Genomic DNA, 17519 nt, shown 5'->3' with positions numbered 1-17519 from the left:
GTCTTTCTGTTGCTCCTTTCAGTCTGTTCAGGTCTTCCTTTGGCCCCATGCAATCTTCCGGTTTTCATATTCATAATTTTTCGCATTATTGAAAAAAGTTTAACCTTTCGGTGAAATTGTTCCCATTAATCTATAATAGTATTAAAAAGTTTCTTCGGCAAAAGTGTCTAAAAAAAAGAGAGTTAAATATAAGAATTACACAAAATGGAATTTAAACAAAAAAAAAAAACATGGTCTCCAGCACAAAATAAATAATGCATAAAATAATCTTTTCACTCCCAATAAAAAAAAAGTTTCAATATATTTCCATTTATAAACACGTATATACAAAAATAGTTTCAGCAGAAAATTAATAAGCTTTTCATGTTTATTATTGAATTTCTACAAATTCTATACAAGTTTATATATAAAAATCTATAAAAAATTTCCGGAAAATAGCTATCGAATAAGCAATAACATCTGCGATATATTCACGTTATATAACCATTTAAAAAAAATGACTTTAAGCGCTTTAAATATATCCAAAAGATTTTCGCTCAAAATAACTTAATTAAAAACTTTCCCGCCAAAATTATCTAAAATATTTTTCCACCCCCCCCCCAAAAAAAAAATCCCGCTGCTCACTTGTTTTTTTCATTTTCCCCGCCTGGGTTTTCAATATGGCGGTGGGCGTATCGCCGCTATTATCTTAATTAGCCATTGTCAGGCCGGAAACTAGGCACTTAGGGGATCTCCCGGCCGGCGGAAGCTTCCCCTCGGGGAAAAAATGGCCCAGGGGTAAAAACCCGGAGAAGAAGTGTGGGAAGGGCAGTGATGAGGAGTAGGTCTCTCTCTCTCTCTCTCTCTCTCTCTCTCTCTCTCTCTCTCTCTCTCTCTCTCTCTCTCTCTCTCTCTCTCTCTCTCTCTCTCTCTCTGTCTCTCTCTCTCTCTCTCTCTCTCTCTCTCTCTCTCTCTCTCTCTCTCTCTCTCTCTCTCTCTCTCTCTCTCTCTCTCTCTCTCTCTCTCTCCCTCTCCCTCTCCCCCTCTCCCTCTCCCTCTCTCTCTCTCTCTCTCTCTCTCTCCCTCTCTCTCTCTCTCTCTCCCTCTCTCTCTCTCCCTCTCTCTCTCTCTCTCTCTCTCTCTCTCTCTCCCTCTCTCTCTCTCTCTCTCTCTCTCTCTCTCTCTCTCTCTCCCTCTCCCCCTCTCTCTCTCTCTCTCTCTCTCTCTCTCTCTCTCTCTCTCTCTCTCTCTCTCTCTCTCTCTCTCTCTCTCTCTCTCTCTCTCTCTCTCTCTCTCTCTCTCTCTCTCTCCCTCTCCCCCTCTCTCTCTCTCTCTCTCTCTCTCTCTCTCTCTCTCTCTCTCTCTCTCTCTCTCTCTCTCTCTCTCTCTCTCTCTCTCTCTCTCTCTCTCTCTCTCTCTCTCTCTCTCTCTCTCTCTCTCTCTCTCTCTCTCTCTCTCTCTCTCTCTCTCTCTCTCTCTCTCTCTCTCTCTCTCTCTCTCTCTCTCTCTCTCTCTCTCTCTCTCTCTCGTACGCAAGGCCACTCTCGTCTACTCGCTGGACCGATTGATTGATGAAGATTAAGCCACCCAAAAGGTGGCACGGGTATGAATAGCCCGTAAGTGGTGGCCCCTTTGAGCCATTACCAGTATCAAGAGCTGATACTGGAGATCTGTGGAGGTGCGACTGCACCCTGCGTGACGGGAGATGTCTCCCGTGTTTAAGTTGGTTGTTGTTATAGATTCAGCTACTCGGGACAGGTTCCAAGTAGCACGGGCTATGGTGAGCCCGTAACTTATCTGGCACAGGAGCGGTGCTGTCTCGCTGGACCGATGTACCCATATAATTTATAGCCAGTCTTGGGGCTGCGAACCGCTCCAACCAAAAGTCTTTTCAATGGAGTAATTCCAATAGAAGCTTAGGCCGGGCTTGGGAGCAGCACTCTTGGAACCGACTCCAGGTAAACTCCAGGTATACAGGTGTTTCTCAATAGCAGTGGGGGGGGGGGGGGGTTAACTATACGTCAGTGCTCCTTGCGCGCGCGCGCATGTGCGCCCTCCTGGCCTTGTGTGGATCATATGACTAGGGGTGTCGAGTGTAGACCACTCAGCCACTGGTCATCCAACAGGTGCTAATGGTTTCAGGTGATTAGTGAGTGTGGAACATGTTCATGTTGTTACATGAACATGTAACAACATGTTAGCATGTTCATAAGAGAACATAAGAACAAAGGTAACTGCAGAAGGCCTGTTGGCCCATACGAGGCAGCTAATATCTATAACCCCCCAATCCCACTCATATACATCTCCAACCCGCGCTTGAAACAATCAAGGGGCCCCCACCTCCACCACTTTACGCGGTAGAAATTACTAATTAAAGTAGTTACATGTATCTTACATGTAAGGGCTGTTACATGTACCTTGTTACAGACAGTGGTAGTATAACTATTTTAAATAGTTATAAGTAACTATTTACTTACTCTCGACATTCAGAAGATCAATCAAGGTACCGAAATTTACGCTAAAGAAACTATAGTAATTACTGAAGCATTGATTTTCTGCAACGTTTCGTTCCACTCTGGAAAATCTTCATGTTATTTGTTGTTTAAGATTCGCTACTCGGAACAAAAAGTTCCCGCAAGTAGCACGGGCTATGGTGATCCCAGAGTGCCCGTATTTTAGCCCGATTGATTGATTGATGAAGATTAAGCCACCCAAGAGGTGGCACGGGCATGAATAGCCCGTAAGTGGTGGCCCTTTCGAGCCATTACCAGTATCAAAAGATGATACTGGAGATCTGTGGAGGCGCAACTGCACCCTGCGTGACGGGAGATGTCTCCCGGACCAAGTGGTGACCAAATGGTGTTTTAGCCCGATAGATACATTTATCTTAAATACACATGAGGAAGAGGTAAAGATGTGTGAGGTGAATGCTGTTGTTGTTGTTATAGATTCAGCTACTCGGAACAAGTTCCAAGTAGCACGGGCTATGGTGAGCCCGTAAAAAAAAGTGAGGTGAAGGTTTTCACACATGAAATAGGGTGAAGAAATAAGGGGGAATAATAGGAAATGGATGACAATTGGCTATAGAGCGTCGGGCGGGGAAGAACTTGACTTAGCGAGAGATATCGTCGTTATCCTGCGCTGTTTGGATATCTCTACCGCGATCTCCCCTATTCCCACTGGGTAAGGCGATGGGAGTAAAGCCGGATGAATAAGGAAATAAAATAGCAGGATGAGTAAAAATATAAGAGAGATGGATGGATAAAGAAATAAGATAGCAGGATGAATAAAGAAATAAGATAGCAGGATGAATAAAGAAATAAGATAGCAGGATGAATAAGGAAATAAGATAGTAGGATGAGTAAAAATATAAGAGAGATAGATGGATAAAGAAATATGATAGCAGGATGAAAAAAGAAATAAGATAGCAGGATGAATAAGGAAATAAGATAGCAGGATGAGTAAAAATATGAGAGATGGATGGATAAAGAAATAAGATAGCAACATGAAAAAAAGAAATAAGATAGCAGGATGAATAAGGAAAACAATTATTGCTGAATGATCGAGGGGAATAAGATACCAGAATAAACGAAAAAAAAAACAAGATAGCAAGATAAATCAAGGGATATCATAAGAAAGATTAGCAATAAAGGCTAAATGAGGAAGAAGGATATAAATAAGGAAATAAACATGGAAACACAGACATGAACCAGCAACCTCCTCCCCCCACCCTTCCCCATCCCCCTACCCTCCCCCCCCCAACCCCACCCTTTCCCCCCCCCCCAACCCCACCCTTCCCCCCCCCCCGAACCACCCTTCTCCAAAGGGCAAAAAGATTAATGGGTATTTGATGGATATCGCATTCTAATGTTTATGTGATCACATTATATGCAAATTTGTCTGTTTGGTATATGTGGGATTCTGCCCCCCCCCTCCCCCCTCCCCACTCGCCCCCACCACTCACCCCCCACTCGCCCCCACCACTCACCCCCCACCCCTCACCATACTCGCTACCCCTTGTTCATATCTCGTCATCTGTTAACCCTTAACCGCTGACACACATAATGTATACACATACACATTGTGTCAATAACTACATTTTAGTACTATGTATATGTGTATATTGTATATATATGTCAGTAGTTCATCCTACTGTTTGGAGGGTTCTATCTTGTAACCATGTGAACCGTCGTACATACATAGACGTAATGGACAATTAGATAGTTGAATTAGATAGTACGTTACAGTGTCCGAAAAAAATATAGCTAAAAATTAAACCATAAATATTTCTTGGCTTAGTATAGTACATATACGTACTATATTGGGCTTCTGATAGTGTGTATTAGGCCTAGGAAGGTTAGGTTAGGTTCTACGCACTACACTACATTTTTGTTCATAGGTTAAGTTTTCTTTGCAACATTCAGTACAAAACTTTTCCTGTTTGTCCAAATTCAATAGTATTCGAATATTATTTCTACTTTTCTACTTTTTTTAGTTTTTAGAAGTAAGTAATCTTTTAAGTAATCTTTTAAGTAATCTTTTAAGTAGATTTCTACTTTTGTAATTGCCCATTACGTCAATATATCTACAATGGTCCTCATCATTACTATAAGTACTACCTTAACAGGAGGATGGGCTGCTATAAGTATATTTTGGTAGCTGTCTTTCTTCTGGACAAATATTGTTGAATGTGACAGAAAGATCAGTGAATCTTCTCTATTTCATAATGTTTTCTTCACATGAGAAGGAAATTGAAAAATTAACTCCAAAGTTCATTTTACAGTTTTATTTGTCTTTATGCGTTTCGTTAAATCTGAATTTCGTTAACAAGAGCTAACGAGACGCATCGCATAGCGTCAGGCCAAATCCATATTCAAATTAGGTCCCCATGTAATCCCCATATAAGCTTCACTATAGCACGTCAATACAATATAGCATTCATTTTACCTAGGTTTTATTTATTTGTTATTTATTTTCATACGGCGGCACTTATATATATATATATATATATATATATATATATATATATATATATATATATATATATATATATATATATATATATATATATATATGTCGTACCTAATAGCCAGAACGCACTTCTCAGCCTACTACGCAAGGCCCAATTTGCCTAATAAGCCAAGTTTTCATGAATTAATTGTTTTTCGACTACCTAACCTAACCTAACCTAACTTTTTCGGCTACCTAACTTAACCTAACCTATAAAGATAGGTTAGGTAGGGTTGGTTAGGTTCGGTCATATATCTACGTTAGTTTTAACTCCAATAAAAAAAATTTACCTCATACATAATGAAATGAGTAGCTTTATCATTTCATAAGAAAAAAATTAAAGAAAATATATTAATTCAGGAAAACTTGGCTTATTAGGCAAATCGGGCCTTGCATAATAGGCCGAGAAGTGCATTCTGGCTACTAGGTACGACATATATATATATATATATATATATATATATATATATATATATAAGTGCCGCCGTATGAAAATAAATAACAAATCTTGGGCATAGCATTTTACCAAATCACCTCATTCTTAGTAAAATGCTATGCCCAAGATTACTATCCGAGTGCCGGCGGTGGGGTGGTTCAAATAGCCTCGGCTATCACCTCATTATGTCCGGTCGTGATGGTCAAGTGGATTAAGGCGTCTTGTACATACCAGTTGCGTTGCTCCTGGGAGTATGGGTTCGAGTCACTTCTGGGGTGTGAGTTTTCAGTTGCATATTGTCCTGGGGACCATTCAGGCTTGTTCGCATAATATATATATATATATATATATATATATATATATATATATATATATATATATATATATATATATATATATATATATATATATATATATATATATATATTATATATATATATATATATATATATATATATATATATATATATATATATATATAGTAGAGTTATATACTAACTTTCCTTCTCATACTAATCTTCCTTCTCCTCGCCCCCAGGGGTAGGCCTTTTCTTCTCCAATAACCATTAGTTAGCCATTATTTAATGGATATAATTTACTTGCTCCAGTTACATCTGCGTTAACTCTTCCCCATTATCCCTTATCTATTTTCAATCATCTCCCATTTTTCATATTCACCCAATCTTCCCACCTCACTTCCCCCTTAAAATACTAATGGGTATGTATTAGAGCCTCATAAGAGCTTAATGGGAGTCGTTCGCCTTGGATAAATGACCAATTAAGTTTAAACTGCCCAATGATTAATGACAGGTCGAGCTTAAGGGGATATGAATAAGTGGAAGATGGTAAATAATGGAGAGAGAGAGAGAGCAATGGGTAATGGTTCAAGGGTTGACATATAGGTCAAAGGGCAATGATTTTGTGTCATTTGTAATGGGTGATGTTAACCCATCGGATGTGTAGCGACTGTACTATGAAGAACGCAAGAGATATGGATAATGGGTAATGGTCCGAGACAAATGGTAAATGGCACCGGCAAGGAATGAAGGACAGACAAGAATAATGAGCACAATCAATGGGTAATGTACATAGGGAAGGTGTCAGGAGTACGGTTAAGGGGCATGAATAAGCATGTTAAGGGTAATAGGTACGGCTAATGGAATACGGAGAATGGATAAAAGATAAGGGGTAAGCGGCTGGAAAAAAGTCACACACAACGGTCTATTGGGTGAGGATTAAGCATGGTAAAGTTAGACACAGACACAGACATACAGACACAGACATACAGACACAGACAGACAGACAGACGTATATTCTGGCGAGAGATAAGAATTTTACCCCAAGATTGTAACTTTGATGAATTGTCTAAATATATATTGCACATTGTCTGTGTTCCAAGTCATACAAGTATGTGTGTGTACGTCTGATAACATACTATATATATATATATATATATATATATATATATATATATATATATATATATATATATATATATATATATATATATATATATATATATATATATATATATATATATATATATATATATATATATATATATAAACAACACTTTGTACTGAACGGGGTGAGAATAACTTGAGCTGCCTCAGCCCTTTGTGTGTATGTGTACGTCAATAAAGTTATTTGACAGACAGACAGAAGACGATACAGTTATGGAGGCATGAATGGCTGAAGAGAAGGGAGAGAACGAAATGGAATAGCATAGTAAAAGGTGGGATGGAGATAATGAAATTTAGAGGCAAGGGAATAGGGAAGGTTTCACGACACGACGAGAGAGAGAGAGAGAGAGAGAGAGAGAGAGAGAGAGAGAGAGAGAGAGAGAGAGAGAGAGAGAGAGAGAGAGAGAGAGAGAGAGAGAGAGAGGAGCTCAGAGGGAAGATGGGAAGGGAGTTAAGAATGGAATAAGGGGGATGAGTTCACAACCCTTCAATATTCTGGAACACTGCCCAACTCTTAATGATTTATTGAATCTACTTGACAATGTCTCAACTTCAGGCCTGCTCCACGCTCCTCTACACACCAGGAAACTCTTCCTCCCCGTCTGGGGGAATCTCCATCAAAATACAGAGTCTGATTATACACTATTCGAAGGCTATATATACATTATATATATGTGCAATATAGTATATAACTAACGTATGTACATTGGACGAATAAACATTATTATTACAGAATATAAGGAACAATGACATGGGCTGAGGGCAAACTACTCAATTTACACAAATGGAATGTTGGCACTTTAGCTTCACATGTCTGAGTTATTTGTAAACTGTATTAGTATTATTATTATTATTATTATTATTATTATTATTATTATTATTATTATTATTATTATTAAAAAATCTTCTTCAATTATGAGACCTGACTGCTTTCAGTCCCTCAGTCATACTTCTAGGCTAGGTGAGGTTAGGTTGTTCTAGGTCAGATTAGGTTAGGTTAGGATAGGGTAGGTTATGTTTGGTATTTAATTTGGAGAGGAATGTCAATATGCGAGGCTACTTGCGAAAGATAAAAGATATTTTGGAGGAGGAAGTCTATATATATTTTTCTTTATGAAACACATCAAGTGTATTATTTTTTAGCGATGGGATTTCTTGCTGGATCAATTTTGAAGATTAATTGGAAGGGATTGTTTCAAAGCGATTTTTACTTTGGAATTAATTATTTATTTCGCTCGTATGGTACATATTGTTGAATTTTTAAAAAAATATTCTTTAATTTAGATATGAGATTTATCAGGAGGATTTTTTCAAGGCTACATCTTTTTACTTCTTGCTTCAACCCCCTTCCTTCTAGCTTCTCCCTACCTCTCTGCCTCCCTCCCTCCCTCTATCTCCCCCTTCCCTACCTCCCTACATCTTTCCTTTGCCTACCTCCCTCCCCTCCATCTTTTCTCCTGATTCTTCTTACATTTCCACCCTTCTTACATTCCTCACTCACTCACTCTCTCTCTCTCTCTCTCTCTCTCTCTCTCTCTCTCTCTCTCTCTCTCTCTCTCTCTCTCTCTCTCTCTCTCTCTCTCTCTCTCTCTCTCTCTCTCTCTCTCTCTCTCTCCCTCTCCCTCCCCCCCATCCAACATCATACGTCACTGTTAGCAACTCCTGCTGAACACTGGGAAGGAATTAACTCACAAACTTAAGGAATCAAGAGCGTACTGGGAAATTAACCCACACTTTCTTCCCGGGCTCTATTTTCCCGGCCACCAGATAATGGAGAGGTGTATTTTGACGTCTGGGTGTATGTGGGTTAAGTATTCTTTTGGTGTATTTTGGTGTATTGGTCCCATTAAGGTGCATTTGCTTGGTTTATTATGTTGTATATTTTTTGGGGTTTGGATTATTTATGGATTATTTTTTGACTTGGGTTTATTTTGATGTTTGGGGAAAATTGTAAGTGTATTTAGGTGTATGGTTATATTTGGGTGCATGTAGACATGGTTTTGTTTACGTGTGTATAAGTATTTTTTTTATAGAATATAATTTCATTGTTTGTGTATTTGACTCATTATGGGAATTTTAGCATATTATTGGTATATTTTTGGGAGTTTTGTGTTCAGTTGAGTATACTTGTATACGTTTAGATGACTGGAAATTTCAGTAATTTTTTTTAAAGTAATTTTTACGTTATTCGATTGTATTTGACTTCATATTGTCTACCATCCCACGTGTTCACCATCCCACGTGTTCACCATCCCACGTGTCCACCATCCCACGTGTCCACCATCCCACGTGTCCACCATCCCACGTGTCCACTATCCCACGTGTCCTCCATCCCACGTGTCCACCATCCCACGTGTCCACCATCCCACGTGTCCACCATCCCACGTGTCCACTATCCCACGTGTCCACCATCCCACGTGTCCACCATCCCACGTGTCCACCATCCCACGTGTCCACTATCCCACGTGTCCACCATCCCACGTGTCCACCATCCCACGTGTCCACCATCCCACGTGTCCACCATCCCACGTGTCCACCATCCCACGTGTCCCAGCTGGGAAACTAACTACGTTATATCTTCGTCTTCTGTGTCAAGTCACGTGACCCTCTTCCCCCCACTATTCTCTGGGAGAGGGGCGGGAGGGGTGGTGTGGGGGGCCGTCACTAGAAAGGGGCGAAAAGGGACGCAACAGGAACGAAACGGGCGAATCTACGAACCAAAAACCTACATTAAACAACTGCCAAGAACACCCCTCCCCCTCTCACTGCCGGAGGCCAAGAGCTAAGATCACCTCTTGAACCACAGTACATAATTTCAAGATAAAATAGTCATTGCGCTCTCACGAGAGTATATATATATATATATTTTTTTTATAAAGTCAATGTTTTCCCCCCACAAGCGAAGTTCTACCTACCCCTCCCTTAATCCTGATACACCCCCCCCCTCCCTTTCCTTCGTATTCGATCCCCTACCCTAATGTTCCTTCCCTACACTCCTCCTCTGAGTGTAAATAGCAGTGGGGGTCTTATGGTGGAGGCGCCCCCCCCCCTTATCCCACCCCACCCCATCCCTGTCCCTCCCCCATCCCTGCCCCCCCCCCTGGCCACTGTCTCCGGGAAGAAAGGGAGAAAAATGGAGACATAGGGAGACGGAGTGAGGGAGATATGAGACATATTCTTCGTGTTGAACAAATAGCCTCTCGCCCCCTTCTGTTGAGATGGGCTGGGTCCAGGGGTTTAGTGCTGGGGAGGAGGAGGAGTGGGGCTCGAATTTGGGGGGGGCTAGGGGGGGGAACAAGGTGATGGGGGGGGAGAGCAGGGGTCCTGGAGCTGGGGACCATCAGCCGCATTGTACGGCCCAACAGTATAGACCTTATGCAGTTTCGTGTGTTAAAATATTTAGCTTCCCGAAAGGGTAAGATTAATGATTTTAACACGAATCTTCTCAATATTTCTTATGTTTTTCTTCACTGTCGGGGGTAGTTGAAAAATTAACTCTCCAAAGTTCATTGTCACACTTTATTTATGGTCGAAGTGTGATCGTCCATAAATGAAGTGTGAAAATGTATAATATATATATATATATATATATATATATATATATATATATATATATATATATATATATATATATATATATATATATGACAATGTCAGACCACGGAGGAAAAATGAAACAGGAAATTTCCTTAAGTACTTTCGTATATTAAATACATCTTCAGAAGGTCACCTTCTGAAGTACTTTCGTATATTAAATACATCTTCAGAAGGTGGACCTTCTGAAGATGTATTTAATATACGAAAGTACTTAAGGAAATTTTCCTGTTTCATTTTTCCTCCGTGGTCTGACATTGTCACATTCTTAATCACGTGTTTATTTTCGTGATATACCCACATATATATATATATATATATATATATATATATATATATATATATATATATATATATATATATATATATATATATATATATATATATATATATATATATATATATATATATATATGTCGTACCTAATAGCCAGAACGCACTTCTCAGCCTACTATTCAAGGCCCGATTTGCCTAATAAGCCAAGTTTTCATGAATTAATGTTTTTTCGTCTACCTAACCTACCTAACCTAACCTAACCTAGCTTTTTTTGGCTACCTAACCTAACCTTACCTATATATATAGGTTAGGTTAGGTTAGGTAGGGTTGGTTAGGTTCGGTCATATAGCTACGTTAATTTTAACTCCAATAAAAAAAAATTGACCTCATACATAGAGAAAAGGGTTGCTTTATCATTTCATAAGAAAAAAATTATAGTAAATATATTAATTCAGGAAAACTTGGCTTATTAGGCAAATCGGGCCTTGAATAGTAGGCTGAGAAGTGAGTTCTGGCTACTAGGTACGACATATATATATATATATATATATATATATATATATATATATATATATATATATATATATATATATATATATATATATATATATATATATATATATATATATATAACTAAAACCAGGAGGCCTGATCGACGACCGGGCCGCGGGGACGCTAAGCCCCGGAAGCACCTCAAGGTAACCTAACCTATCCTAACCTCTGAATATAAATGTTGAATGTTCTTTTCAGGATTTCTCTCATTTATTTGCCATGCTCTTATTGCAAATAGTCATGCCACCCCCCCCCCCCCACCACCACACCTCCCACTACTATCACCACCTCCCTACCGCCACCACAACCCCCACATCCATCACTACCCCCACCACATCATTCCCTACCACCATCACTCCCCCATCACCACCATCACCGCCTCTGTAACCAACACACATTTCCATATATTAGACTAAAAAATTGGCCCTGGATCCTCATTTTCCCCCTCTCCCCCTCTCTCTCTCTCTCTCTCTCTCTCTCTCTCTCTCTCTCTCTCTCTCTCTCTCTCTCTCTCTCTCTCTCTCTCTCTCTCTCTCTCTCTCTCTCTCTCTCTCTCTCTCTCTCCTTAACCACACATGATAACATGAATATATGTGCTTTATTTTAGGGTTAATAATATATGGATACATAATCGACGAATGGCCTTGTTAACTGAAGACACTGTAGGGGAGTGGAGGGCATAGCGATAAAGAGTTGTGGAATAGGGGATGGGAAGAGAGGTAAATCAGGAAGAGGGTAGACAGGGAAAGAGGGAATTAATGGGGTGGGGTGAGGGAGGGGGATCATGGGATTGAATAACGAGAGTAATGTGGAAGGGGGAAAGAGGATATAAATGGGGAAGTGAAGAGGTGAATAAAGGAGGAATAAGAGAAGGATGCAAGTGGTGTTGAAGAATGGAAACAAGGATAATAGGGGGAGTAAAATGGTGGAAATGAAAAGAAAGGGAAGAGAGGTGGGGAGGGGAATAAGGTGAAAGGTAAAGGGGTGTAGAGAAAGGGGTTTGAGGAGAATGGTTGGGAAAGGGGGGGGGGGAGTGTGGGGGGGGGGAATGGGCAGACGCACAGATCACCCCCCTAACGACAGTCATTTGTCTGTGCCTGTACCTACCGGTTCTCCAACCCCCCCCCCCCCCCCACCCCCCTCAATGCCCCCATCTCCCCCTACTTCTCTCCTTCCTCCTTTTTTATCATTGTGTCCTACCTCCCTATTTCATACAGGCTCGTTTTCTCCCTTTTCTTTAGTCTGTTTTACTCTTGTATCTGTCTATATACGTTTTTTTTTTTACTAAAACTTGCCCACATAGAAGACACTGCCCAACATGCCACGCCCACTACACCTGATTAATCATTGTTTATGATTCGTCCCTATTTACGTCCCCCAATCCCCCCAATCCTTCCCCGATTTATGCCCTATTGTTCCTTGACGATATACTCCTCACCTTTCTGTTTCATGCACCTGACCTCCCTAATAGTATAAATCCAATACGTCCAGCGCTGTCTCTTTACGGGTTATTCATGCCCGTGCCACCTCTTGGGTGGGTAAATCTTTATTAATCAGTGTTCCTTCACTTGAAAATGAACCATGGAGGTTAGAAACGTTGTGTAAATTTATAATAAGTGTAATATATTCTACAGTATTTATTTTTCTTCATATGGAACAAAGATGACATTTGGATAAATCCTCTTCCAATTAAACCCAGATGTAAGATCACCAGTCAGAGTGATAGAAGACCTAAACAAGAAAATAATGAATACAGAATATGCAGTCATATTCAATGTCATATTCAGAATATGCAGTCATATTCATATTCAACCTGAGCTTGTAAAAGCACCTTAATCACCTTCATTGGTTAAGGTCATAATACCACACTAGTTTCTATAGCAGCTATCTTACCCTGTCAAAGTAGGATATATATATATATATATATATATATATATATATATATATATATATATATATATATATATATATATATATATATATATATATATATATATATATATATATATATATATATATATATATATATATATCCTACTTTGACAGGGTAAGATAGCTGCTATAGAAACTAGTGTGGTATTATGACCTTAACCAATGAAGGTGATTAAGGTGCTTTTACAAGCTCAGGTTATAGTTACATCATATACATTACATAACAGATGCATTACATATTCAATCTTGGGTACAAGTCCAATATATCACCAAGTGTTCCAGTATTCATATAGTATTTACAGAGTTCAGCATACCTTAGCCCAGGAGGGCGAAAGTCAGTCAGCATGGGACATTCTACAATATAATGTTTAAGGGAGTGCATGTATTATCTTTCCCAAATTTGACACATGGTGTATTCCACAAACTGTGTAGAATACATCATATGTAGAATGTTGCCATGTTTTGAGAAAGTTGCCGGACGCATCGATCGATCTGTATCCCGAGTATTCTGGCCATTATAACATCACAAGGCTGAGTTCTTGCTCTATTAGTTCCGTATTTAAAGGCCTTCTCACTATATTCATCATAATGTTGCAGCATTTAGGTCTTCGTGAGGTTCAAAAGACATTCGTTAATTCGACTCTTTGTAGCAGTTATGAGCACTACCTCTAGTTGTTAAAACGTCCCATATTACCCTATTACACCAGGCCCACCTCTCCTACCTCTACCTGCCTCTACCTGCCAGGCCCACCTCTACCTGCATACCCATTCTTAGATATTTACCTTACTTGAACACCTTTACCATTATCCCCCATTAACCTACAAGCCTTCCCCCTTTCTCCATAAACTTGCCTGTCCCACTATATTAATTTACCACCCCCTGTAAACTCTTTACCGGGTTTCTGATCCCCAATCCGTCCGCCTTCCCCACTATTTAACCCTGTCCCCAATCTTCCCTCCAACTCCCCCACCAGCCCCAACTAATCCATGCCACTAATCCTCCTCCAACTTCATCGCCAACCCCCAACAAACCCCCAAACCCCCTACCCAGTCCTCACTAACCCCTGCCCCAACCCCCTACCATAATCCAGAGAGCTCGGATAAATCTGCAATAAGTCATATTTTATCGAGCAAAATTCAATATGTCGCTAGCGTAAATGCTGTATAAAGTGTGACGGGGGTGGGGGGAGCCGGCGCCATATTATGCACCAAGAGGCCATATTATCCACCAAGAGGCCATATTATGCACCAAGAGGCCATATTATACACCAAGAGGCCATATTATACACCAAGAGACCATATCATACACCAAGAGGCCATATTATGCACCAAGAGGCCATATTATGCACCAAGAGGCCATATTAGGCACCAAGAGGCCATATTATACACCAAGAGACCATATCATACACCAAGAGGCCATATTATGCACCAAGAGGCCATATTATGCACCAAGAGGCCATATTAGGCACCAAGAGGCCATATTATGTACCAAGAGGCCATATTATGCACCAAGAGGCCATATTATGCACCAAGAGGCCATATTATACACCAAGAGACCATATTATACACCAAGAGGCCATATTATGCACCAAGAGGCCATATTATGCACCAAGAGGCCATATTAGGCACCAAGAGGCCATATTATGCACCAAGAAGCCATAGTATGCATCAAAAGGCCATATTATGCACCAAGAGGCCATATTATGTACCAAGAGGCCATATTATGCACTAGAAGACAGACATGGTGACTAAAATGACAAAAGTCATTCGTAGTTGATACAAAGTGGCCACGTGGCCATAGTGAACCCTGTATAGGCAGTCCCCAATTAGCGCTTGATCATAATTTTAGATTTGTGTCAGCCATATTAGACCCCAGGAAGCCATACTGAGCACCAAGGGAGTCAGGTTAAGCATGATCGACGGCCAAATTGGACGCCATATTTTACGCCATATTGGACGCCATATTGGATGCCATATTGGACGCCATATTGGATGCCATATTGGATGCCATATTGGACGCCATATTGGATGCCATATTGGATGCCATATTGGACGCCATATTGGATGCCATATTGGACGCCATATTGGATGCCATATTGGACGCCATATTGGACGCCATATTGGACGCCATATTGGATGCCATATTGGACGCCATATTGGACGCCATATTGGATGCCATATTGGACGCCATATTGGATGCCATATTGGACGCCATATTGGATGCCATATTGGACGCCATATTGGATGCCATATTGGACGCCATATTGGATGCCATATTGGACGCCATATTGGACGCCATATTGGATGCCATATTGGATGCCATATTGGACGCCATATTGGACGCCATATTGGATGCCATATTGGATGCCATATTGGACGCCATATTGGATGCCATATTGGACGCCATATTGGATGCCATATTGGACGCCATATTGGACAAAAGTCAGTGACAATAAACACCAAATAGGTTATATTTTCCGTCCAAGGCGATAGACCTCTTCCATACTGGTCATTGCCGCCCACGGCAATAGACAGACACAATGTAAGGTAATTATCAGGAGAGAGCGCCAAGCCATTACGACTATATAGCACTAGGGAAGGGATGAGGATGAGGCTTTAGGATAGACCAGAGGGAAGGGAATGGTGCCCAACTACTTGCGGACGGTCGGGGATGAAACGCCGACCTGCATGAAGCGAGACCGTCGCTCTACCGTCCAGCCCAAGTGGTTGAACTGCGATGGACCCGAGGAGAGCGATGCTGTCAGTGGGCGGCCATATTGGCCAGAAAAATGACCCATATTGGACACCTAGACTCTGCAGACAGGACTGCTACATTGTTCGTGGGACGGCCATATTGAGCCGACAGGCAGACCACCGTCCCGGGGACATGCCACCGTCCCGGGGACATCCTACCGTCCCGGGGACATCCCACCCTCCATTGGTCGTTATTGGACATTTGAGGTCCAGCCTTTTATATTGGTCATGACGGGTGCCGCTGTGGCTTTATGGGCCTCGGGATGAAGAAGCTGGTGGGAGGGGATGGGAGAGAAGGTGCAGGAATGGGAGAGGAAGGAGAGATGGGTTGGAAGATGTAGAAGGGGGAAATGGTTGAGGGGGAGGGGGGGGGGTAGTTAATGGGAGGGGAGAGTGGGGGGATGATAAAGACAGTACGGGAATAGAGCTACAATACTACCTCCGACACAAACAATAGACCTTAACAACATTGGCAATGAGTGCCGCCATATGACACATATAACCACTGCAGAGGTCAGTGAAACAATTATAGGTTTCAAGAACAAGGCGCCGGGCAATAGCAAGATAAATAAGATGACATTGACCAACCTACCAGTGATTGTACTCCATCAATACACATTATAGTAAATGCAGCTCTGACAGCTGGACTATTCCCCATATACTTCAAGAATGCCACATTTAGATCAATCCCCTATCCAGGTAAACCCCCAACCCAAACTGAAAATTACAGACCAATGTCCATCCTCGACATACCAAGGTAAAATATTCAAAAAAAGAATCAACAAGAGAGTTGTAAAATACCTGGAAGAGGATGAAAAATCTAACACCAGGCAACATGGGTTTAGAAATAGCAGAGGGGCCCATATAGCTATATATGATTTACGAGCATATAGCCAACACAATATCGAAAAACGATAAATGTAATACAGTGCTCAGAGATGTTTCGAAAGCTTTCGACAAAGACTGGCACACAGGCCTAAAGTACAAGATATTGGAGCTTGTGCTTCCACAAAGGTTTACTGATACGCTCTGCAGCTTTATAGACAGCAGAACTAACTGCTAGGCTCAATATCTGCAGTTATTTGGGTGATATAATAGAACTGAAAAGTGGAGTACCACAAGGAAGCTGCCTCTCCCCCACTCTATTCAACATATATACAGCTGACCTGCCCCAACCCCAACACGGAGAATACATCACATACGCTGACGATGTCACCCAAATAATATGACAACCAGGTCCATCAAAGTCGCTTCTAAAGCCAGCAACACCAAGGCTGCAATTTAATTCATAAACAACTCTCGTTTTCCATTGCTGAAAAGCAATGGAAAATAAGTACAAACAAAAGTTCCAAATAATACTCATTGCAAAATGAAACCCAGACCCCGTTATACTTGACAACCGGCCGATCCAATATGCGGGTGTAGGCAGAATACTGAGACTCAAGATCAATAGAACAGATACAAAAATTCGCGTAATGGACAGACTAAAGAAAGCAAAAACAGCCTTAGGGAAACAGAGGAGA

The 17519-nt window shown here is 40.9% G+C and overlaps 1 protein-coding gene across 1 annotated transcript; it reads right to left on the bottom strand.

Annotated features, from left to right (window-relative positions):
• Nucleotides 1-15184: 15184 nt before the first annotated feature.
• On the bottom strand, nucleotides 15185-15673 carry LOC138373676 (platelet binding protein GspB-like). The gene has a single exon (XM_069340027.1). It carries the CDS (start codon nucleotides 15671-15673, stop codon nucleotides 15185-15187), a length of 489 nt encoding a protein of 162 aa, XP_069196128.1.
• Nucleotides 15674-17519: the final 1846 nt, after the last annotated feature.

This window comes from Procambarus clarkii, chromosome 43, assembly GCF_040958095.1.
Source record: "Procambarus clarkii isolate CNS0578487 chromosome 43, FALCON_Pclarkii_2.0, whole genome shotgun sequence".
In the NCBI taxonomy this organism is placed as follows: Eukaryota; Metazoa; Arthropoda; class Malacostraca; order Decapoda; family Cambaridae; genus Procambarus; species Procambarus clarkii.
The sequence above is the reverse complement of the archived record's forward strand: the minus strand, read 5'-3'. Positions and strand labels throughout refer to the sequence as shown.

What these genes read in the sequence shown, in the direction of transcription:
- LOC138373676 (XM_069340027.1), bottom strand. Translation starts at nt 15,673, where the DNA reads ATGGCGTCCAATATGGCATCCAATATGGCGTCCAATATGGCATCCAAT.